The sequence below is a fragment of the Trichomonas vaginalis genome, chromosome II (assembly GCF_026262505.1).
Source record: "Trichomonas vaginalis G3 chromosome II, whole genome shotgun sequence".
Classification (NCBI taxonomy): Eukaryota; Parabasalia; order Trichomonadida; family Trichomonadidae; genus Trichomonas; species Trichomonas vaginalis.
In genome coordinates, this window is record NC_067204.1 from 20014984 (window position 1) to 20036764 (window position 21781).

Genomic DNA, 21781 nt, shown 5'->3' on the forward strand with positions numbered 1-21781 from the left:
TAGAATTCTCTTTCTTTTCATATTAATCATTGTTTTATAGAGTTCTCTTTCTTTTCATATTAATCATTGTTTTATGAATTTCTTTCGATATTAATGAATGCCCTCTTAGTATTGCCATCAAAGCGAATTCAATAGAAATTGTCCAATTCCTAGTTGATCATGGTGCTGATGTTAACATGAAACTTATTCTCTTTCATTTCATATTAATCATTTCATATTAATCTAACTTTCTCTTTCTTTTCATATTAATCATTGTTTTATTACTTTCTCTTTCTTTTCATATTAATCATTGTTTTAATTACTTTCTCTTTCTTTTCATATTAATCATTGTTTTATAGAGTTCTCTTTCTTTTCATATTAATCATTGTTTTATGAATTTCTTTCGATATTAATGAATGCCCTCTTAGTATTGCCATCAAAGCGAATTCAATAGAAATTGTCCAATTCCTAGTTGATCATGGTGCTGATGTTAACATGAAACTTATTCTCTTTCTTTTCATATTAATCATTGTTTTATATAATAATATTTCTTTTCATATTAATCATTGTTTTATAGAATTCTCTTTCTTTTCATATTCATCATTGTTTTATGGAATTCTCTTTCTTTTCATATTAATCATTGTTTTATGGAATTCTCTTTCTTTTCATATTAATCATTGTTTTATGGAATTCTCTTTCTTTTCATATTAATCATTGTTTTATGGAATTCTCTTTCTTTTCATATTAATCATTGTTTTATTACTTTCTCTTTCTTTTCATATTAATCATTGTTTTATTACTTTCTCTTTCTTTTCATATTAATCATTGTTTTATTACTTTCTCTTTCTTTTCATATTAATCATTGTTTTATAGAATTCTCTTTCTTTTCATATTAATCATTGTTTTATGGAATTCTCTTTCTTTTCATATTAATCATTGTTTTATGGAATTCTCTTTCTTTTCATATTAATCATTGTTTTATTACTTTCTCTTTCTTTTCATATTAATCATTGTTTTATGAATTTCTCTTTCTTTTCATATTAATCATTGTTTTATAGAATTCTCTTTCTTTTCATATTCATCATTGTTTTATGACATTCTCTTTCTTTTCATATTAATCATTGTTTTATGGAATTCTCTTTCTTTTCATATTTATCACTGTTTTATCTAATTCTCTTTCTTTTCATATTAATCATTGTTTTATAGAATTCTCTTTCTTTTCACATTTATCATTGTTTTATGAATTTCTCTCGATATTAATGAATGCCCTCTTAGTATTGCCATCAAAGCGAATTCAATAGAAATTGTCCAATTCCTAGTTGATCATGGTGCTGATGTTAACATGAAACTTATTCTCTTTCTTTTCATATTTATCATTGTTTTATGACATTCTCTTTCTTTTCATAATTTTCATTGTTTTATGGAATTCTCTTTCTTTTTATATTTATCATTGTTTGATAGAATTCTCTTTCTTTTCATATTAATCATTGTTTTATCTAATTCTCTTTCTTTTCACATTTATCATTGTTTTATGAATTTCTCTCGATATTAATAAATGCCCTCTTAGTATTGCCATCGATTTTAAAGCAACAAACATTTTCAAATTCTTAGTTGAACATGGTGCTACAAATGACTAATAATTCTTTTTCCAACAACATTATTTTATATCGAAAAAAGCTATAGTAATGATGTTATTATTTAAGCATAAACATCTCATAATAATTTAATGTTAATTTATTGTATTAATACACTTTTCCATTATTAATTGAAATATCAGGGAATTAAAGATATATTTTGGATCGATTTTATGAATGAAATCCAAATATCAACTTTAAATGTATTGGATTGCATTAGAGATTTCGTTTTTTGATGATGACAACCGTTTTCAGGAAAGTTGTTGGAAAAAGAGCAAAATTACTAAATGCCATCATATGAAAAATGATAAAATTAATGAATTGAAATAAAAAGTGCATTATTTTTTTAATATGCCATTCCTATTTCACTCCGTTTTTGTGTCGAATTTATTGACAAAGGCTGTGACCATCAGTAGTACACCAATTATTAATGGTTCAACAATGACCATTACCGAGATATAGTGATTGGAACAATAAAGTTGGTGAATTAATTGAGCAAAACAATATTGACACAGTAATTATCAGACCCGAAACACAGATGTTCAACACAATTACAGAAATCGATGGCTTAAAAGTTTCAACTTTCATCATTGATAATCTTTTTGTCACAACTTTTGATGAGAATGTATTCAAGGAAAATAAGTTTATCAAGACAGTTCAATTAACAGATTCAGTTACTGAAATCTCGGATTCATGCTTTGAAGACTCTACACTCGAGACAATTAATCTTGATCGTGTAAATAAGTATGGAGGAAGTGTTTTCAAAGGCTGCCTTAACTTAAAGAGTCTCTCAATAAATGCTGACACCATACCAAGTAGCTTTGCCCGTGGCTGCTATCAGTTGACATCAGTCAAATTCAATAAAGAAAAGACAACAATCTTAAACACCGCTTTCGCATCCTGCATTTCACTTACAGAGATCGATCTTACAAACGTTGTCTCCGTTGGCGATGGTGCTTTCAAAGATACTGAAATCACAAAAATTCATATCCCACAACAGTTACAATCCATTGGAGCAAATGGCTTCTATCGTTCCAAAATTACCGAAATAACAATTGATGATCGTAACAACCTCTACTTGGACATCGGAAGTGGTGCATTTGCTTATACAATGCTCAAAGAAGTCAAAATCCAGAATACGTCACTTTAGCATCTGGTGCTTTCCAGAATAACCCATATTTAACAAAAGTTGAAGTATTAGGTGACTTAAACGCTTTGCCAGATTATTGTTTCTGCCATTGCCACTTACTCAAAACCGTAACCACCAAAAAGGTAACAACAATTGGAGTTCAAGCCTTCTACAATGACAAAGAATTGGCTGACTTCACAGTCGCCGATTTACAGGCAATTGGCGACCAGGCTTTCGAATTTTGTGGCAATTTGAAGATGACAATTCCAGCAACAACTCTTACAATTGGAAACTTCGCTTTCGGATACACTAAATCCGTGAAAATAGCAGAAGGAAGCCTGTTAAAGTCTGTCGGACAATACGCTTTCGTCGGCAGCCAAATCGATGAAGTTGTTGTCTCATTCGCAGTTGATATCGGTTCTTTCCAGGGTTGTCATAAACTTACAAAAGTGACAATCACTTCACCTTGCAACAAAATTGCCTCATATTGCTTCTGCAACTGCACAAACATTAACACACTCATTATCCAAGGTGGATTAGAATCAATTGACAGCTTTGCTTTCTCATCATGCTTCGGATTGAGAAATATTGATATTTCCAATGTTTCTGTTTTGAATTCTGACAGTTTCTCATTTGTCGAAATTGAGAAAGTCAAAATGTCAAATTGTGTCATTGCCAACAATGCGTTTTACGGATCATCATCTATTACCCAAATCACATTGACAAAAGAAACAAAATCATTTGATGCAACACCATTTTCTCAATTCAAGATCAAAAATGTTATTTTAGAAGATGGCAACAAGTATTTGACAGTTAAAGATGGTTCCTTTGTTTACTACAATTCTTCAACATTGGCATTCGCTTTGCCAGATGCTAAATCATTCACAGTTCCAGATTATTGCAAAGGAATCCAACATGGAGCATTTTCCATTGCAAGAAAACTCACAAAAATTGTCTTTGCAAATAAGATTGACTTAACACAAGTTAATTTGCAGGATTCTGCTTACATTTATCAAGTTACTTTCTCAATCAATGATGACAATTTGACAATTCCAAAAGAATTCTTTGCAAATTGTCAAAATCTTGAAAAAGTAATTTTCGAAACAAAGATAAAGACAATTCCTGAAAATTGTTTCGCAAATTGCATCAATTTGTACCAAGTTGTTTTACCAACAACATGCGAAACAATCGAAACACGCGCTTTCTATAATTGCCAATCACTTTCAAAGGTTGACATTTCAAAGGTAACTTCAATTTACCCAGAAACATTCATGAACAGTGGAATTTCTAATTTGAAGTTTGATAACTGTCACTTTTTGAACACATCACTTTTCAAGAATTGTTTCAATTTGAAGACCTTTGATTTCACAGGAATTATCTATGTTTCCAACAATTGCTTCGAGAACTCATCACTCAAAACAATTACATTAGATGAAAGAAGTTTCATTGAAGACGAAGCATTCAAAGATTGCCATCTTTTGACAAAAGCTGATTTGAGTTTAATTACATCCATTCCAAAGGGCTGCTTCTTGAACTGCATCAAATTAAGTGAAGTTGTCATGAGACATTCTGTTTTAACCATTGGTGAAGAAGCGTTTGCAAACACTTCACTCGTGGAAGTTGTTATTCCAGACAGAGTTTCATTTATAGGAAAGAGAGCATTCAGAGATACTCTTTCTCTTAAGACATTGACATTAGGAAAGGGAATTACAACACTCACATGGGAAGATGCATTATTCGTTCGTTCTAATGTCGAAAAAATCATCATCGACAAAGATTGCAAGATCATTGAAAGAGATGCTTTCGAATTGAATCCAAATCTCAAGATCGAATTCAAGGACAACAGATTCTTCTCATTCATTGATAATTTCATTGTCAACACATTGACATCAACATTATTGACATCTGTTGGTAAATTAGAGCCATTCATCAAGATCCCAACAACAATTGATTTCGTAAGTTTGGCAGGAATCAAACACGAAGAGTTCATTGATGAATTCCACCAGATCTACACAAGATACACTGACATTTCACAGACATTTGTAACAAGACCAGACAGAGCACAAATCATTGAAGTCCCAGAAACAGTCAAACAGATACAAGACAAACCAACAGGATACATTAATTACAAGAGATTATTCTACAATGGAACATACATGCAAGAAATGAGTGTTCCTCAAGCTGACGAAAGAATTGCAACACTTAGATATAACTTCCCACAGTTATACACAACAAATTATATAATTGGAGATTCTTGCTCTGATAACTTGGATTATGATGAATTCAAGTGGAGACATGTTTTGGGAATGTCTTCATTAGAGAAAGGAATGATTGCTGCTGTTTCTATCGCTGGAGTTGCCCTTATCGTTTCTTTGATCTTATTATTACTTATTGTCTTCAAGATGAAACGACACGGAAATTACGAAGCAGTTTCAATGCAGACAATTCTCACTTCTCAGCCAGAAAAAGTCTAAATAAACATTTGGATTTTTCTTAATTTTTCATTATTTTGTATTTTGTGTAATTTGAAATATTATGACTTTGCAAGATAGAATATGATATAGATAATTACAATCAATACTATTCTATGATGTTACGCGGCCATGAAACTTTGTTCATTCGGAAAGATTTCTTTTGAATCATTAATCAACGCTTAGATAGGGGTAAAATCAGACTTTATGAGGTATGTTGTATAATTATAGTTTGTGCTGTAATATGTCATGAGATCAGAATATGAAGGGAGTATATATGTGTTATTGTCACAGGTATATATGTGAGGATAGCTCAGTCGAGTCTGTAAAATAGTTTAGTAGAAGAAAAAGTTATATAAAGAACAAAAAATTAAAAATAAACATTATTAAGTGAAAACCAAAGTTTACCTATTTTATGTAAGGTTTTGTCTTTGTGGGTTGAGGTATATGACAAAAAAGATTGGATAATGCACTCTTGTCGGTCAAACTTCCGCATTCAAGTTATGAATGCGGAAGATTGTCTCATTCTGGGAGACATGCAGAGGCAATGTCTCCCGAAATGATACCGTCATACCAACACCAATTTATTCCTTCTTTCCATTGTCATACAATTCAATATTTTTATCAATCTTAATCAACTTTTTTTATTCTTCTTTAATTCAATTTATCTTTCTCCTAGAATATCTATTCCTTTAACAGACATAAAATCACTAATCGAGCTTTTTCAATACTCAAAATTTCATATAAATCTTTGTTATTTTTTCTCTCATCGCTTATTTTATTAAATATACATATTTCCTCTCACATATCCCTCTTCATATATATTGGATCTCAACACTCATCTATTAGAACAATATATTTTCGCTTAATCTCATATTATTCATTAACAATCTTTCATCTTCTTATTTCTAGTTAACCTACCAATATATATATAGAATATATGCCCAATTACATATTCAGATACATTAAATTCAAGAAATTCTTCTAATATTATTCTCCTATTCATAATAAAATCATATTTAGTCTCACATCACAATTCTATCAGTTCTCCAATATCATATCATATTGGTAACATCACATATATCTCTTATAATATCACTTAAATTTGTATTTTTTTATTAATTATATTTAATTAGTTCTACATTCTATTATTATAGAGGTTTGACAAACTCATCAATAGTTAAAATCAAAATCTATTCAGAACTTTGAATCTAATGAAAATTACATTTCGATATCTTTTTGCAAGCTTAATTTTTTGTATTATCTTAAAATACATTTAGTAATGTTATGTACGTATTGAATTCAAATTATAGCGCAGTAACATGCAACTCATCTTGAGATTCACATTTCATTTTCACAATTATTGCATATATACATCAATAACATATTGTACTCATATATCTACACGACTCTAAACTCAATGACATCAAATAATGCTTGTAATATTTAAAATAATTTTTGCATTTTTGATTCTCAGCTTAACTTCTATAAATGTCACCAAAACATTTCATTCCTACCAAGAAATAATATATTAGTAATTAAGCGTTTATTACCATTGTTACTCACATCATATTAATTCATTTTTGTAATTTTTTAAATAAATGACTGGAATCATAAACCCTATGTACCCATATCAACATGTTAAAATTTCAAAGTCTGAAACTTAGTATACATTGAGTTTCATGAAATCAGATAATCTCGTAGATTTCTTAAATATTATATATTGCTGGCCAATAATGATGCAGCATGATTCTCCATCATATCAGCATTCTAAACATATCTTTATTTTGTCCATTGGCATAAATTAAGGGTGCTTTTCAGGCGATAAATGGTATTTTAGATACCTGGGTATGTAAAAGTCAAAAATTGAGTGTATGTTAGATTTTCTGGGAATGTGAAATTTGTCAAATGACTACCAGAAAATGCACCACCTCCAAAATGTGTTAATTTTTTTGGTAAAGTGACACTTGTGAGTGGACATCTTGAAAATGCATAATTTCTAATATATGTTAAATTTTCTGGGAATGTGACACTTGTTATATTACAATCATAAAATGCAGAATTGTGAGATCAGATTGAATTAATTCAAGGTTCTTTTCAATTAATATTAATGACCATATTACGCATTTTCGAACATTCTAAACCAAATATATAAAAATGGGAGACGAATGTTAAATTTGCTAGACATGGGGGAGTTGTCTGCAAAGTTTTAGCTCTTATCTCTAACAAAAAATTAATTTTTAAAAAAATGACCGAAAACGTTTCACAGCGAGAAAAAAATAAAAGGCAAGATAGAATTTTCTAGACATAAAGAAGTTGTTTACCGAGTTTTAGCTCTTATCTCTAACAAAAAATTAATTTTTAAAAAAATGACCGAAAACGTTTCACAGCGAGAAAAAAATAAAACTGTACACTGATTTTCATTTTCATTTCCAGTCACTTTACTTATTATTTTTTCTTTTTTTTCATTTTAATTATAAATTATTTCATAATACGTTTATTTACATTACCATTTTCTTTATTCTTTTGAATTCCATACTAGACACTTATAGAATATTTTGATTGTTAACGTACTTCATTAGAATGAATCCTTACAAAGGGTATGTCGATCGAATTTACCTAATTGGTATTTCCAATCAGATTGAAGAAGGTAAAATGACATGGGAAGAAGCTTGCACCCATGTTCCCATCGCCCCAACCCTTCAATCAAATGATTTCAAATATTTAGATGTTTCAAAATCTTTTTTACAAAATCAATTTAGCTTACAGAATATCCCATTGCCTAAAGGCAAGAAAGGTCGTAGGGATTGACCCTACGACCAAATCAAAGCTCTTGCTGTGATACATGACCACTGGGCCTTTCCCTGTGGTCAAACAAAACAATGGAAACGTTTGAAATTACAACAAATTGATGTATCTTAGTTAGTATGGGTAAGTCGTGTACTGAGGCACTGCGCGCCTCCGTACACCACTTAACGGTTTTGACACTTTACGAAACCGGTAACGTATATTTTGCAACACAAACGACAACACTAACTTAACCTTAAATATTTACAAAGCCGCCAACCACTTCACCTCACTAACGACATCGCTAACGACTTCACTAATGTAAAAATAAACGTTTTCACAAACGACTTCACTAATGTAAAAATAAACGTTTTCACAAACCACTTCACTTCACTAACGAGCTCACTAATGTAAAAAATAAACGTTTTCACTAACGTTTTCACTAACGAACTCACTAATGAAAAAATAAACGTTCTCACTTACAAAAGTATTGCAACTCCTCCCATTGCTGTGCTTCACATAACAGCTCATAATCTTCTGACTCACTTTCTTCTTCATATAGGTCAAAATCACTGTCATAGTTTATACCTGTAAGTTTTGACAAAGCTAATGAAACACGCTTACCGTTTGTATCGTATGCTTGTATAAACTTTCCATTCTTCATTCCTTCATAAACGCTCAAACTAACTTTACCCTTTCTCCCTCGTATCTGATAGAATGTATTTTCACGAGGAACGAAGAACAAATTCTTGAACTCATGACCGTTGTAGTTTGTTATCTCAATAGTTTTCGTCATTACATCCAAAATAAAATAAAAATAATTTTAAAAATAAACTTAAAAATTAATGATATCACCACCCTCACACGTATGAAAACATAGCACAAAAATAAATTTAGGTGAAGTGGTGAGATCTCACCTCTTTTTTCACCTGTTTTTTCACCCTGTTGAATTCATTGCTTTATAACTCTCTTCCTTTCTCCAACTCTTCTAACTTCTTCTTAAGTTCAGCAATGTTGTCCTCATGAAGTTTAATCTTTCTCAAAATTCCTTCTTTATCTAATGGTTGCTTTATCTTTCTAAACTGAACTCTACCATCCTTCATAGTATGAATGTAAAAACCTTCTGGAATAGTTCCTGATTTAATGTATTCTACCAAAAACTTTTGTTTCATTGCTTCAGTGACTTTATTTGTCATTTCAATCAAATAAAAATTTTAATATTAAATAAAAATAACGTTATTTTTTCAGTAAGGAAACGCAGGAGTTTTACGATTTATTTGAGGAGTAGGTTCTGGTTTAAATGTTGGAGTCGGTTTAGGAGTTGACTTTTGAACAGGAGTTTGTACTTTCATAGGTTCAGGAGTCATTGAAGGTTTTGCTTGTGAAGGTGTTGGTTTTGACGTTGGTTTTGGCGAAGGTGTTGGAGTTTGTTTAACTTCAGCTACTTCAGTATTATTTACAACATTTGCTTTATTTCTTTTCAACATCATAATTGCTCCTGCTGTAGCTAGCAAACCTAGTGGGAGACCATATTTTATATAAGGACTTGACCAAATGCTATTTTTGACAGGAGCTGGTGGAACACCTAACCTTGGTGAGACTGCTCTTTGCCATTGTGCAGCTCGTAAGAAATATTCAATAGGTGCTCCATAATCGTTTGGTAAAGTTTGTTTCATAGATGGTGAAGGTTCGCGAGAGCTTGATGAAGAACTCATTTATAAGCTTTAAAAATAAACGTTCATCCTTTATTCCTCACTGTCGTCCGTGGCTAAGTTATAGTCATCTAATCTTATTATTGGGATGCCTGACTGTCTTACCTGAATGGCAAAGCAACAATCCCTCATAAATCCAATAAGTGGCTTTGGTACATTTTCAGTTGCTAGTTCAATAGGTTCTTTAACAGACAATTTGTATGTTATTGGAGCAGTAGATGTTTGACCTTGCTGGAAGCAAAAGTCCACTTCTGTTGGAAAACCACATAAGAAATGTGTGTTGTCATAGCTATCCCATTTATGTTCCACACTACCATCATCCACCAATGACCTCATAACATCTTCATTAAATCCTATCATATCATTGTTTGTATTGCAAGCGTTCGCAACCATTTCATAAAATACAGGTCCATATGATTTTTCAGGTTCTGCAGGCATATTTCCATAAGCTCCCATGGAAAGCTGAAGATATTTAAACTTAGGGTTCTCAAAATTAACATAATAGTTGTCTTTCTTTCTAAATAGTGCCCAAATACTTTTAACATTAATAGGCGATAAGCTGCTGTAAATGTTGCACTTGAACTATCTGTATTCTTTGAGAATGAACCGTCCATAGGAATCCAATCCATAACTTTAACAGGAAAACATAAAGCCTCGTTTGTATAATGTTCTACAAGTTCTGTATAAATGTTAGGGTCTAAAGAGAATGACTTTGGATGAATGAAACATTCATTTAAAATCCATCTTTGTTCGAAATAGTTGCTGGGTTACAGTTTGTAATAGTAACTGTTCCACTAGCTTCTACTCTTCGTTATCATAGTGAATGGTTCATTCCATGGAACAAATTTATTTGTCGGTGGATTTGAATCTGAAGCAAATGCAACTTTAAGAGTGGATTGAAAGCAATGATATCATTTACAGATATAGATGTGCATTGTAAGGCGTCGCTACTGAACTTTACTTTAAGCTGAATGTTTCCTGCAAAAGCTGGAATAAATCGAAATAGCTTCTAATGGAAGGAATCTTCTAACAGGAATTCTTAAACGAAGCTTAAAATCAAATGGTTTTCCTGCTGTAATTGGACCACTAACAATTTGTCCTGTTCTGCATGTTCCCGAATGACTCCATACATCTTCATGTCGAGTCTTTGAGAAAACATCTACTTTCTTTATTTGTTCGGTAGTTTGTGAGTTTGAAGTTATATATGCTTCTTCTCTTGCGTTGTCTTGAGAATATACGATACGACCATTTGCAAGGATTTGATATCCAGCAACTGCATAGAAAGCGTCATCGAAACCAATCCAAAATCCTGGTGGGTTTGTTTTATTGGAACCTGAACCAATTTCTTTATCTACAATAAATTGACCTTCCATTTTATACGTAATGAATGTATTGTAAAGGTCCAACATATTTTCACCAGGAGGTGAGAGATTGAATGTTACCCATGTGTTATCTTTAGCAGTTCCAGGTTGTGATGGAATCTTTGCGTCAGAATATTTTCTATTAGTGTCACCAATTTGAACTGCATTGTCTATGATATCGAAATATGAGCGAATCTGATGAATATGCTCTGCTGGAGTAAATTCGTTTAGCTGTTCGTTCTGCATGTATTTACTTCAGATAAAAATATCTATTTACTTCATTATTCTCACTCTTCTTCTTGGCATTCGTGGTGGAAGTTGTTTCTTGACATTTTCAATGAACTGTACATTCTCTTTTGTCTCAACTTCTTTCACTGGCGGGTCAGGATTCTTTGACTCGGTTTGTTTTTCAATGAAATTCACGAACTTTGCAATAAGCTCTTGGTTCGTTATTGAAAGTACATCTGGCTTCTTTTCTTCTGGTTCTATTGACTTTTCAGTTTGAATAGAAGGCTTAACATGGACTTCGTGGACTTCACCCTTGCCATACACCTTAATGTTGTCGCTTTCTGCATTCGCTAATGGAACCTTTCTTTTTCTTACGTATATTTTACCATCTTTACTCTGACTTACATAATAGAAAGGATGTTGTATTCCTCTTGCGTCATTTAATATAATAGACTCTCGCTCTGATTTTGACAAGCTCATTTTACATCGGTTAAAGTTTTAATTTTGTTTTTTATCTGCAGTCAAATGACTCAGACAAGCCCTACGGACAAGACCCAAGGGGTCATAGATGTTGAAGCATTGAAGAAAGAAATTCGTGAGCAAATTTTATCCGAACTGAAGGAACAAAAACAAGAACAAAAGCCAGAGAGACCAAAGAGAAAACTTAGTGAAAAACAACTTGCTGCATTAGCTGCTGGAAGACAAAAGAACCCACGTTTGCTGGCAAAGAAAGCTAGAGAAGAAGCAAAAGCAAAGGAAGAACAAAAAGCTAAAGAAGCTGAAGAAAAGAAAGAGTAAATGGTTTATTTTTATCCGAATTAAATGTATAGACAAATACCTTTAACTGTTGCGTTCAGTAGTGAAAACCCTGACGTCAAAATAAAGGGGAACAGAGTAACGTTTAAGTTTCCAACAGACTGGATTGTGAACATAAATGAAGAGAAGTACATTGGCATAACATCTATGTATATAACACGTGCTTTCAGAAAGGTTGACTTTATACTTCAAGTCGAGATAGAAAATGACGAACAGTCTTTAAGCGCCCAAAACATTCACATATACAAATACTTTAAAGACGATACAACATTGTTGCAATGTATGATTTCATTTAATGAGATGTTCGAGAAAAAGTTCAACATTGAAGTACAAACTTTACAGCCTTTACGTGAGTTTTTGCACAACTGAAAGAAGAAGGTAGTCAGCCACAACTTATAGACTTTCATTATGAATTTAATGAAAATGAAGATGGAACACATGACTGTCAGTTTGTTATATATTCACCATTCAATGAAGTAGCTAAAAAGAAAGAAAATCCATTACGTATAAGGTTTCAAATCTCTGAACCCAATGAAGACTTCAAGAATGTTTTCAATTATGATGCAATGCTTCCGAGGAAAAATGAATTTTCAAAGATTGTAACACCTGGCATTTGGGATAGAAAGCAAGCTATATTATATTCAAACTTAAGTAAGGGAGTTGAAAATGAGTTCATTGGTCATACAAGAACTTCACCACTTCCTAACCCTAAATACTATAAATTAACTGGCTTCAATCGTGAGTTTTGGATAGACATGTTCTCCACTCATGACCATAACTGCCCAGTGTTCTTACCTCCAGACCATAAGGACTGTCTCTACATTGAAGCACAACTCTTAAACTCTACCATCGCAGTATTGTAAAATCTACGCTAGTTTTATTTTTTCTGAAAAATTTTATTTGAGTGAAAGGCATGGAAGGTGAAGGACATTGGCAAACACTCGAACATGACAATGACTATGAAATCTTTTCAGAGTACCCATATCCAATTAGGCGCATATGTAACAAAAGAGTTGTAAGTGAGTTTGACAACGGTGATGGTTATATTTGTGTTTATTTAAACAAACATAAACTCTTTAAGCATAAAATTGTTGCAAATCAATTTATACCGAATCCTGAAGGACTTCGAGAAGTAGACCATATAAACAGAGACAGAGGAGACTTTCATATCTCAAACTTAAGGTGGGTGTCGAGAAGACAAAACATGAGAAATATTTCTGGTTCGAATGGCTATTGGTTTGACATTGTAGACACTCTTCCTGAAGATGCTGTTGAAATTATACAATACTCTAAATTTACTCTAGAAAATTACTACTATGTCCCAAGTGAAGATGCCTTTTACTATTTCATGGGAACTCAATACAGACGAATGAATGTCTTAAGACAGTATAACAAAGATTATATAAACATTACAGATGTAGAAGGAAGAAGAACAAAGCTGTCTATTGCAAAGTTTAAGAGAGACAATGGTTATACATAAATGACAAAAATATATGACCTCATGGGCTTCGCCCTTGCCGCTAGCGGCTTATTTTTATCACGAATGACCTCATTCATGACCTCACTGCTGACAAAAATAAATGACCTCAGAACTTCAACTTACGAATAAAGCTTGTTTTAGTCGTTATTGAGAAGTTAAACTTTTCAGCAAAGCAAGGACCAGAAGACTTACACAAGTCGAATGCAATCTCTTGACCGTCATGAAGTGCTTTGTAAAGTTTCATTAAACTGAACTCAGAGTCTTTGTCATATGTTCCAACAGGTATGTGAATGTTCTTATCTTCATTGTAATAGCATTGTATAGCTTCAGGAAACATTTCATTAGCGGTTAAAGCAAGAACGTCTTGTTTTACACCTTTGCAACGTGCATGGAATGCAACTTCATTTAAATCGTTAGTGAGTAAGTCTATGTAAGTCTTCTTTCCACAAAATATTGACTTGTATGCTAAACTTTGTTTTCCAGGTGTTATTTCTGCGAAGTCAGAATGGAACTGACCTAATGTTTTACCAATAAGTTCTCTACCGTATCTCTTCTTAAACTCTGCTGCAAGCTTTGGTATGTCTTCATTGAAAATATGCATGCTATCACAGTCCTGGTAAAATATTTGAAGTCCCATATCCTCAGCAGTACAGAATACTTCACACATTATTCTCTTCGACATAGATAGAATATTAACACCAAGTGGACAGAAGTTAAAGTGTCTGCAAATGCTTTTTGTTAGCTTGAAAATAGTTTTATCTGAACCATCCAAACCTTCGAACTTCACTATATGGTTGTAGTTTCTGATGGCATATCTTATAGCATCTTTGTCATCTACTATGGTTATTTTTGACTCAATAGGAGATAGAATAGTTTTGCCATAAATACTGTTCAGAATGAGCTTTATATTTTCTTGCAAAGGATTTCCTTCTTTCTTATACTTTAACCTTAACTCAAACAACTTCTTTACTTCATCTCTTATTCTAATATCTCTGTTTCCATCGTAATAGTATCCTTGCAACACTTCACATTTGACACCTTGATATTTTATGAGGTCTTGTAATGTTATATGGTCAACATACATTAAACAGCAAGTGTTTGAACTTCTGGGAACGTTAAGTTCTGGATTTAGTTCAGGGTCACAAACTATTAAAGGAAAGTGTCTGGGTATGCCAATCTCTGTTATCTTAATGAGAACAAAGAAGCCAGACATAAACTTTTCACCAATGGGTTCCTTTTGGTCGTCATCGAATAAATGTCTCATGAGATACTCTGTGCTTAACATTTCTTTCTTCATAACCTTTGGAATACCTTCTAAAGTATAAAGTCTTGCTATAGCTGATGGATATAATGAAACAGCGTCGAAATCAGCAATGAGTTTCTTTTCGCTCTTTTGTTTAATGTTATCTGACAGCATACATCTTCCACCTTGAATGCATCTCGAAATAAACTCTCTTGGTTTATTTGAGAGGTCATATAAATTTCCATTCGGGAAGTACACTCTGTTCTCAAATAATTTGTTAGCAATAGAACAAATACTAACGTAGTCATAAACGTTTAAATCAAACTCTTTCAATAAGTCATTGCGGAACTTTACAAAACCTTCTCTTAAAATTCTTACATCTTGTTTGCAATAGAATGTGCTATACTTTTCTAAGTCGAAGTGGTTTTCATCTATTCTGCAACCTTTGATGGAATCTATGTTTTTCATGAATGTATCTGCATCCCGGATAAACTTACATGCTTCAGAAATGACACCAGTTCTGTTGTCATTTGCTAACAAAACACTGCTGTAGTAGTTGTATGGAAATACTTCTTTCGGTCCTGTTTGTAAGTTAAACATAGCAGGAAATAGTTTAAGCTTCTTATTTATAACACTGTAAGAGTCTTTTATAATAATTGCCCTTCCTTTATATAAGCCAGTTATTTGCATTGTTCGTGAACCTTTAATGATGGGAGTTCCTTTCACTTCTGTCATGTGTCTTAAGATGAAGTTTATGTCATAACTGAGGTTATGGAAATATATTAAACTCTTGTCAGGAAGTCGCTCCAAAAATTCTGTTGCACAGTTCTGACCCCAAATGCTTTCACTCACTGAACCATCTTCACTGTCGTAACATATGTTAAAAGCTTTATGAAAGCCATCGGTACTGCACTCAAAGTCAGCAAAGAAAACGTGCTCAGGAATGAACTTGCACTTATTTTTATTTACTTCTTTTGACTCGGCTTTCTTCTTCAGTTGTACACAATACTTTGGAGCATATGTCAAATCTTTAAATGGTGCAAGGTTCTGTTTATATAAGTCAGTAGTATATGTGAAAAGTTCTCCATAAGAAATAGGTTCGAAATATTTGCACTCCCACAATGTTTTCATAACATCCCATAACGGTGTTGTTCTATCATAACGAACTACATATTTATCTTCTCTCTTTGTATAAATCTTCATCTGTTTCTCAATGTTCATTCCACCACAAGCTTTGAGAATTTCTATATAGTTGCGAATGAAATATGTTGTCATTGGTAATCTTTCATTTAGCATGTAGTAGTCTTCAACAAGAAGTAAGTCAATAGTTCGAACAGTTTTACATTCTTTTGGTATGTATCTCTTTATTTCATTATGTCTTGAGTCATTGAAGTAACCAATGGTAACATTAAATGCTATACCTGTTGCGTCAGAAATTTCTTGTACTTTACTTTGAGGAAAGTCTCTAACACGAATGACTTCTCTCATGTGGTCAATAGTCTCTCCATCTACTCCAGCCTGAATGCAAGCATAAACGAAACAATTGTCTTCTGTCATAAGTGTTGCAGTTCTTTTGTTCAATTCATTGAAATTTGGTAGCGTTCAAGATTTATAGGTAATGTGCAAAGATACTTCCAGAACTGACCGCTTCTCTTCTTATAAAACTTCTTTTCACCATTATCTTTCCAAAAGCTTTCTATAAGCGCTGGGTTTCCTGTTTGCTTAAGAGCTTCCAAAATGGCTTTCTGGTCATTTGTCAGTGTGCTTTCATCTCTATATGGTCTCTTTTTTGGTTTGCCTTTCTTTACATCTGACATCGTTAAGCCTTCATATTCTGTTAAATCATACATCTTTATTTCAGTAAGATTCTTTATGTTTGTCAAGAAGAAGTCATAGTGCATTTCAACAATACCTGCAGCATTTGCTTCTATCTCTGATATAAAGTTCTCCTTCAAGAGCTGATGTAGTAATGTTCCAATATTATTGAGGTTTAACGTAGAACATTCATACTTTCCACCAAGTTTATAACATACCATCCATCTCTGTTGTGAGTTTATTTTAATTTTCTCTAAGAGTCTCATGAAAACCTTACCGAAATGTTTGTGTAAGTAGTCTCTGTTTGGTTCATCTAAAGCTTCGATGTTAAAGTCAATGAGTCTATTGCCTGACTTCACATTTCTCTTCCTATTCTCTTCATCTTTCTTTAACCATCTCTCACCTTCTTTTGGTTTGTCGTCAATGGAACGAATGACATCGTTAGCTTTGCGAACTTGTTCTATAGCACTTTTAAACATCTCTCTTCTCTGTTTCAGTGTGTTGTCTCTTCTTCTTGTTTCACCAACGTTCGCATTTGTTATGTCAAACATCTCTTGACGAACATCATGCGAAAGAGCTTTACGAGTATGACCAACGTTCGCATTTGTTATGTCAAACATTTCTCTTCTTACTTCATGAGGTACTGAACGTCTATGATATAAGTCAATAGCAACGTCATTTAAAGGAAATGCTATTGCATGGACTTCGTCCTCGCCGTGTTGCGGCTTTATGAACTCATGAATTTTATCATAACTTATTGCACCATTATAGTCATTGAGGATGTCAGCGAGTGCCTTTTTGTTTGTTGCGTAATGCTTTGCAACATCTATATTAGCTTCTGTAAGAAGTTGTTTTATTTCCGAGTGTTCTAACTTAGACAACTTCCGATACATCTTTAGTAGGAAATAAAAAAATATTTTTTGAAAAAATTAGATTAGATTTTTTAAAGTTATTTTTCAAAATAATTTAATATTTTTATTTTAATGAAACACATGCAAGATTGCAAGTTCTTTTCATACAATGCTCTCGCTAATGCCATCAAGAATGAGTTCAATAATGCTTCAAATGTTAATGTTATCTTTAACAAGAAGTTTGTGAAAGAATCTAAGTTCGGTCAGTATGTCAGACCATTAGCTATCGTCATTGACCGCAAACGTTATACTTCACAAGAGTTAGCAGTAGTTTTGAAACAAAAGAGTTTCTTCGTGAATGTCAAAGATACTCATTATACTGTCATAAAGAACTCTAACATTGACTTCTTCAGTATTGTTTTAGATTTATCGCAGCAGAAAGAATATAAGAAAGGTGAAACAAATGTGAAATATTATCCTTCATCTCTGAAGACAATAACGAACAAAGATGTTATACAGAAATTCTTACCAAAGGTTGAAGAAGCTTCTATTGACATTGACGAAGGAAGTGAAATGGTTGAAGAAATAGACCCTGAAGCTTTATAAGCAAAAATATATTTTTGGTTAGTCTTCATATCGATATTTTACAACAATTCCCCAATGTATAAACTTTTCATACGCTTTTTCATAAGCTTTATATACCTTCAGAAATTTTGCATAATCTTTAGAAGCATTTAGATATTGTTTAAATGCTTTGTATTTCTTCAGAAATTTTGCATAATCTTTTACATGTTGTTCGTTCTCTTCTTCTGTCATGAGTTCCGAATATTCTAAATTCATGTTCTTTCATATGAGATAAAATTTTATAAAAAAATAAAATTAGCTTAGATTTTTTTATTCTTCCTCTTTGAAGTTATCGAAATATTCTGTTATTTTTTCCTTCAGTAATGGCAAGTCTTCTTTGAATGTAAGTATTGTGCAACCTTTGATGTCATAGTGTGTTTGAGGAAGAGTATTTTTGACAATTTCCTTTATTTGCTCATTCGGTGTCATTGAAATCGGTAAGTTTTCACGATAGAACCAGTTTCTGTCAGATTTATATATTTTAGCTAAGTCATAAAAGCTCTTGTTGTTTCTTCTAACTAAATGCAACATAACCATATCTCTGTCTTCTTCATTTTCCATCTCTTCAGTATAAATCATATACTTATAGTTCTTTTCCTTTCCTTTTGGTACTGAACGTGGTATTCTTTTCTGTATGCTTTTGTCTTTGGATTCAATGACTTCATCTTTTGCTTGAAGTTTCTTTTCCATCTCTCCACGTTCTTGTCTGTGAAGTTCATCTAACATCATGAAAATATAACAAGCATAACGAGGTGAAGTCCACATTGCTACAGCATTTACTAAAAGTCTATGAACATAATAACCTTTCAAACCAGGAGCCAAATTCTTGCGATTTTCATACGGAATCTCTTCCTCGGTTTTCGAGGGAAGCAATCATATGAGGAAATTCTTTCTAAAAGTTCTTTTGTCTGTTGGTTTTCAAACCAATGATATGCTTGCTTTGTAGAACGAAGAGCATTCATTATACTTTGCATCTGGTACATGTCATCTTTGACCGAACGAATGAGTCTCAATTGTTTGTTATACTGTATGTATTCGTATTCTTCATTTATGGCTTCATGAACGATAGCAATTGTTGTGTTCTCTAATGTTGACATTACTGTCTTTACATACAAAATAAAAAAATATTTTATAAAAAATTAGCGTTATTTTCTATCTTTCACAAAAGACCAAAAATAAACGCTTTACATGTATTTTTCAGCAACTTCGTCAAATAATTTTATAGCTTTATCTATCTCATCTACTTCAAACGTTTCTTTACCTTTCGTGGGAGCACCATACATTTTCTCAAACTTTTCAAGTAGTTCTGTTTCTGCAGCTCTCATATAATCATTAACAAACACAACCTTGACTCTATTGACTGTACTGTCATATCTTAGAGTTATATTATATGTCCTTCCTATCTTATATCTTTTTGTGTTGAAGTCCTTCGGTTTCTGAACGATGTAAAGTAAGCCTTCACTGCAACGTTCCGTATCGAATGAACCATATGTTATGAAGTTATATCCAACAACTGGGTCTAACCATAACAAAACTATTGGTATAAGACTTTTGTCAATGAGATATGCTGTAGTTCCATAGAATCTTACCGATATCATAAGCTCAGGATTTCTTGTCAAAATTTTCTGAGTAGAAGCAATTCTAACCCAGTCGTGTGTTTTCTTTCCAGATGGAGATAAAATGTCTGACAAAGAATATTTGTTGTATTTCTTTGAGTATCTTACGTTTAAATCACCTATTCTAACCAATTTGGTGTCATTGTCTATCTTTCTAACTGTTTCAAACTCATTGTTTGACATTTCTGTCTTTACATACAAAATAAAAAAATAAATAAAAATAAAACTAACTTTATTTTTTCTATCTTAAGGAAATTCACGATTTTCATACGGAATCTCTTCTCTCGGTTTTCCGAGGGAAGCAAGCATATGCCATTTTTTGACGAAGTGAAGATTAACACTTCGTCAAAAAAATCCCTGAAATCAAGAATTTTGTTGCTGAATTCAGCAAAAATAATGTTTAGGGTAGAAGGTTAGATCTCACCTGTTTTCTCACCTCTTTTCTCACCTCATGTTTTGTCAAGACTTCTTCGTAAATGTTTTGTCAAGACTTCTTCGTAAATGTTTTGTCAAACATGAACGTAAATGTTTTGTCAAGACTTCTTCGTAAATGTTTTGTCAAGACTTCTTCGTAATGAGCGTAAATCAGACAAAAATAATGTTTAGGTGAAGAGGTGAGATCTCACCCGTTTTCTCACCTGTTTTCTCACCCCAGTTATTTTATAAGCGTTTTACATGGTAAACGTTATTTTTTTAAATTTTGTGAAAACTCAACGGTTTGACACATGCCATATGCCATTTTTTGACGAAGTGAAGATTAACACTTCGTCAAAAAAATCCCTGAAATCAAGAATTTTGTTGCTGAATTCAGCAAAAATAATGTTTATGTTAACATGTTAGATCTAACACGTTTTCTAACCTCTTTTCTAACATAACTATTTACAAGCGTTTTACATGAATTGTACGATGTATATTTGAAATCTTAAACAGTTTCGTAGCTTCTATTTCTTCTTTTAGTATGTCAAAAGTTTTAACGATACCGAAAGTTTCTTTATACTTCTTCTTGACGTCAGATAGAAGGAAATCGTCAGCAGTTGGATAGTTTTTGTTCAGAAATGCTAACATGTCCATTTTATTTTCTACCGGCTTCTCTGCTTCTTTCTTTAAGTCTGCATAGTCGTTTCGCATACGTTCTATCTCTTTGACGGAGTAGTTATATCTCCTCATTGCTGCTTTACATTTAGAACATTGCGGGTTCATTTTTGCGTTATATTCTGAAACCTTACCTGCTAAAACAACTAAGGCGTCAATGGTTTTCTTTAACTCAAAAGCTGCTGGTTTTATCTGTTCATGCCATACCTTACCTCTTCTATCTTTATCTCTTATCTGCCATACACATTCTGCAACTAACGAAACAAAGTTGTCGTAGGTCTTAAATTCTTCAGATTTATATATGTCAGAAACATTCTTATATACCATATCGCAATCTTTGTCCATAACCTTATGGTTGCAATGAAAACCAAGGAATTCATAATTTACCTTTCGTATGAACTTCTTTATTTCTACTGAGTCAGTTGGTTTCACTTCAATTTCGTCAAATTCGGGAATAGTGAGTTTTTGTTGTTGGATTTCAGGTAGTTTAGGCAAATGGTCAATAATGTCCTGCATTTCATAAAGATACTGTTCATTTGTTTCATCTTTCGCACTACAGTCTAAATTACTTGTTAACAGTTCTTGCTTTATCTTCTGGATTTTTGTTTCGAAAGTATATGAAGAAGGAATGAAGTTTTTCATCTCTACCAACATTGACGTAGGATTCATAACTAACGAGTTTGGTGCTGTTGTTTGAATTGTTGTTGTGCCGATTGTTGAAATCATGTCTTTACATACAAAATAAAAAAATAAATAAAAATAAAACTAACTTTATTTTTCTATCTTAAGGAAATTCATGAAAATTCATGAGGTGAGAAAAGAGGTGAAAAAATGGGTGAGATCTCACCTCTTCACCTAAAATATATTTTTGGTCATTTACGCTCATTACGATGAAGAAGTCATGACAAAGCATGTACGATGAAGTTTTGACAAAACATAAACG

At 32.4% G+C, this 21781-nt stretch overlaps 11 protein-coding genes and 3 pseudogenes across 14 annotated transcripts, besides 1 other annotated feature; 2 read left to right on the forward strand and 12 right to left on the reverse strand.

The window, feature by feature from the left end:
* Window positions 1-2306: 2306 nt before the first annotated feature.
* Window positions 2307-5216, forward strand: TVAGG3_0576130 (annotated as a pseudogene). The gene has a single exon. A coding segment is annotated over exon 1 (2910 nt).
* Window positions 5217-8130: 2914 nt separating this feature from the next.
* Window positions 8131-21781: part of a mobile genetic element that runs on past the window's edge.
* Window positions 8476-8796, reverse strand: TVAGG3_0576150 (uncharacterized protein; the record flags this gene model as incomplete). The annotated part of the gene is made up of 1 exon (XM_001299068.1): window positions 8476-8796. One exon carries the CDS (start codon window positions 8794-8796, stop codon window positions 8476-8478), a length of 321 nt encoding a protein of 106 aa, XP_001299069.1.
* TVAGG3_0576160 (uncharacterized protein) lies at window positions 8960-9196 on the reverse strand (the record flags this gene model as incomplete). The annotated part of the gene is made up of 1 exon (XM_001299069.1): window positions 8960-9196. The coding sequence occupies one exon, from the start codon at window positions 9194-9196 to the stop codon at window positions 8960-8962; it is 237 nt and encodes a 78-aa protein (XP_001299070.1).
* On the reverse strand, window positions 9245-9715 carry TVAGG3_0576170 (uncharacterized protein; the record flags this gene model as incomplete). The annotated part of the gene is made up of 1 exon (XM_001299070.1): window positions 9245-9715. One exon carries the CDS (start codon window positions 9713-9715, stop codon window positions 9245-9247), a length of 471 nt encoding a protein of 156 aa, XP_001299071.1.
* On the reverse strand, window positions 9746-11319 carry TVAGG3_0576180 (annotated as a pseudogene). Its single transcript has one exon. A coding segment is annotated over exon 1 (1574 nt).
* Window positions 11347-11781, reverse strand: TVAGG3_0576190 (uncharacterized protein; the record flags this gene model as incomplete). Its single annotated transcript, XM_051239027.1, has 1 exon — window positions 11347-11781. The coding sequence occupies one exon, from the start codon at window positions 11779-11781 to the stop codon at window positions 11347-11349; it is 435 nt and encodes a 144-aa protein (XP_051096851.1).
* TVAGG3_0576200 (uncharacterized protein) lies at window positions 11827-12099 on the forward strand (the record flags this gene model as incomplete). Its single annotated transcript, XM_051239028.1, has 1 exon — window positions 11827-12099. The coding sequence occupies one exon, from the start codon at window positions 11827-11829 to the stop codon at window positions 12097-12099; it is 273 nt and encodes a 90-aa protein (XP_051096852.1).
* TVAGG3_0576210 (organellar and viral DNA polymerase type B) lies at window positions 13704-14279 on the reverse strand (the record flags this gene model as incomplete). The annotated part of the gene is made up of 1 exon (XM_001284575.1): window positions 13704-14279. The coding sequence occupies one exon, from the start codon at window positions 14277-14279 to the stop codon at window positions 13704-13706; it is 576 nt and encodes a 191-aa protein (XP_001284576.1).
* On the reverse strand, window positions 14551-15575 carry TVAGG3_0576220 (organellar and viral DNA polymerase type B; the record flags this gene model as incomplete). The annotated part of the gene is made up of 1 exon (XM_051239029.1): window positions 14551-15575. A coding segment is annotated over one exon (1025 nt), but the record flags the coding sequence as incomplete, so codon positions are not given.
* TVAGG3_0576230 (organellar and viral DNA polymerase type B) lies at window positions 16597-17059 on the reverse strand (the record flags this gene model as incomplete). Its single annotated transcript, XM_051239030.1, has 1 exon — window positions 16597-17059. A coding segment is annotated over one exon (463 nt), but the record flags the coding sequence as incomplete, so codon positions are not given.
* On the reverse strand, window positions 18401-19227 carry TVAGG3_0576240 (annotated as a pseudogene). The gene has a single exon. A coding segment is annotated over exon 1 (827 nt).
* Window positions 19336-19929, reverse strand: TVAGG3_0576250 (organellar and viral DNA polymerase type B; the record flags this gene model as incomplete). Its single annotated transcript, XM_051239031.1, has 1 exon — window positions 19336-19929. A coding segment is annotated over one exon (594 nt), but the record flags the coding sequence as incomplete, so codon positions are not given.
* On the reverse strand, window positions 20626-20913 carry TVAGG3_0576260 (organellar and viral DNA polymerase type B; the record flags this gene model as incomplete). The annotated part of the gene is made up of 1 exon (XM_051239032.1): window positions 20626-20913. The coding sequence occupies one exon, from the start codon at window positions 20911-20913 to the stop codon at window positions 20626-20628; it is 288 nt and encodes a 95-aa protein (XP_051096856.1).
* Window positions 21044-21564, reverse strand: TVAGG3_0576270 (organellar and viral DNA polymerase type B; the record flags this gene model as incomplete). The annotated part of the gene is made up of 1 exon (XM_051239033.1): window positions 21044-21564. A coding segment is annotated over one exon (521 nt), but the record flags the coding sequence as incomplete, so codon positions are not given.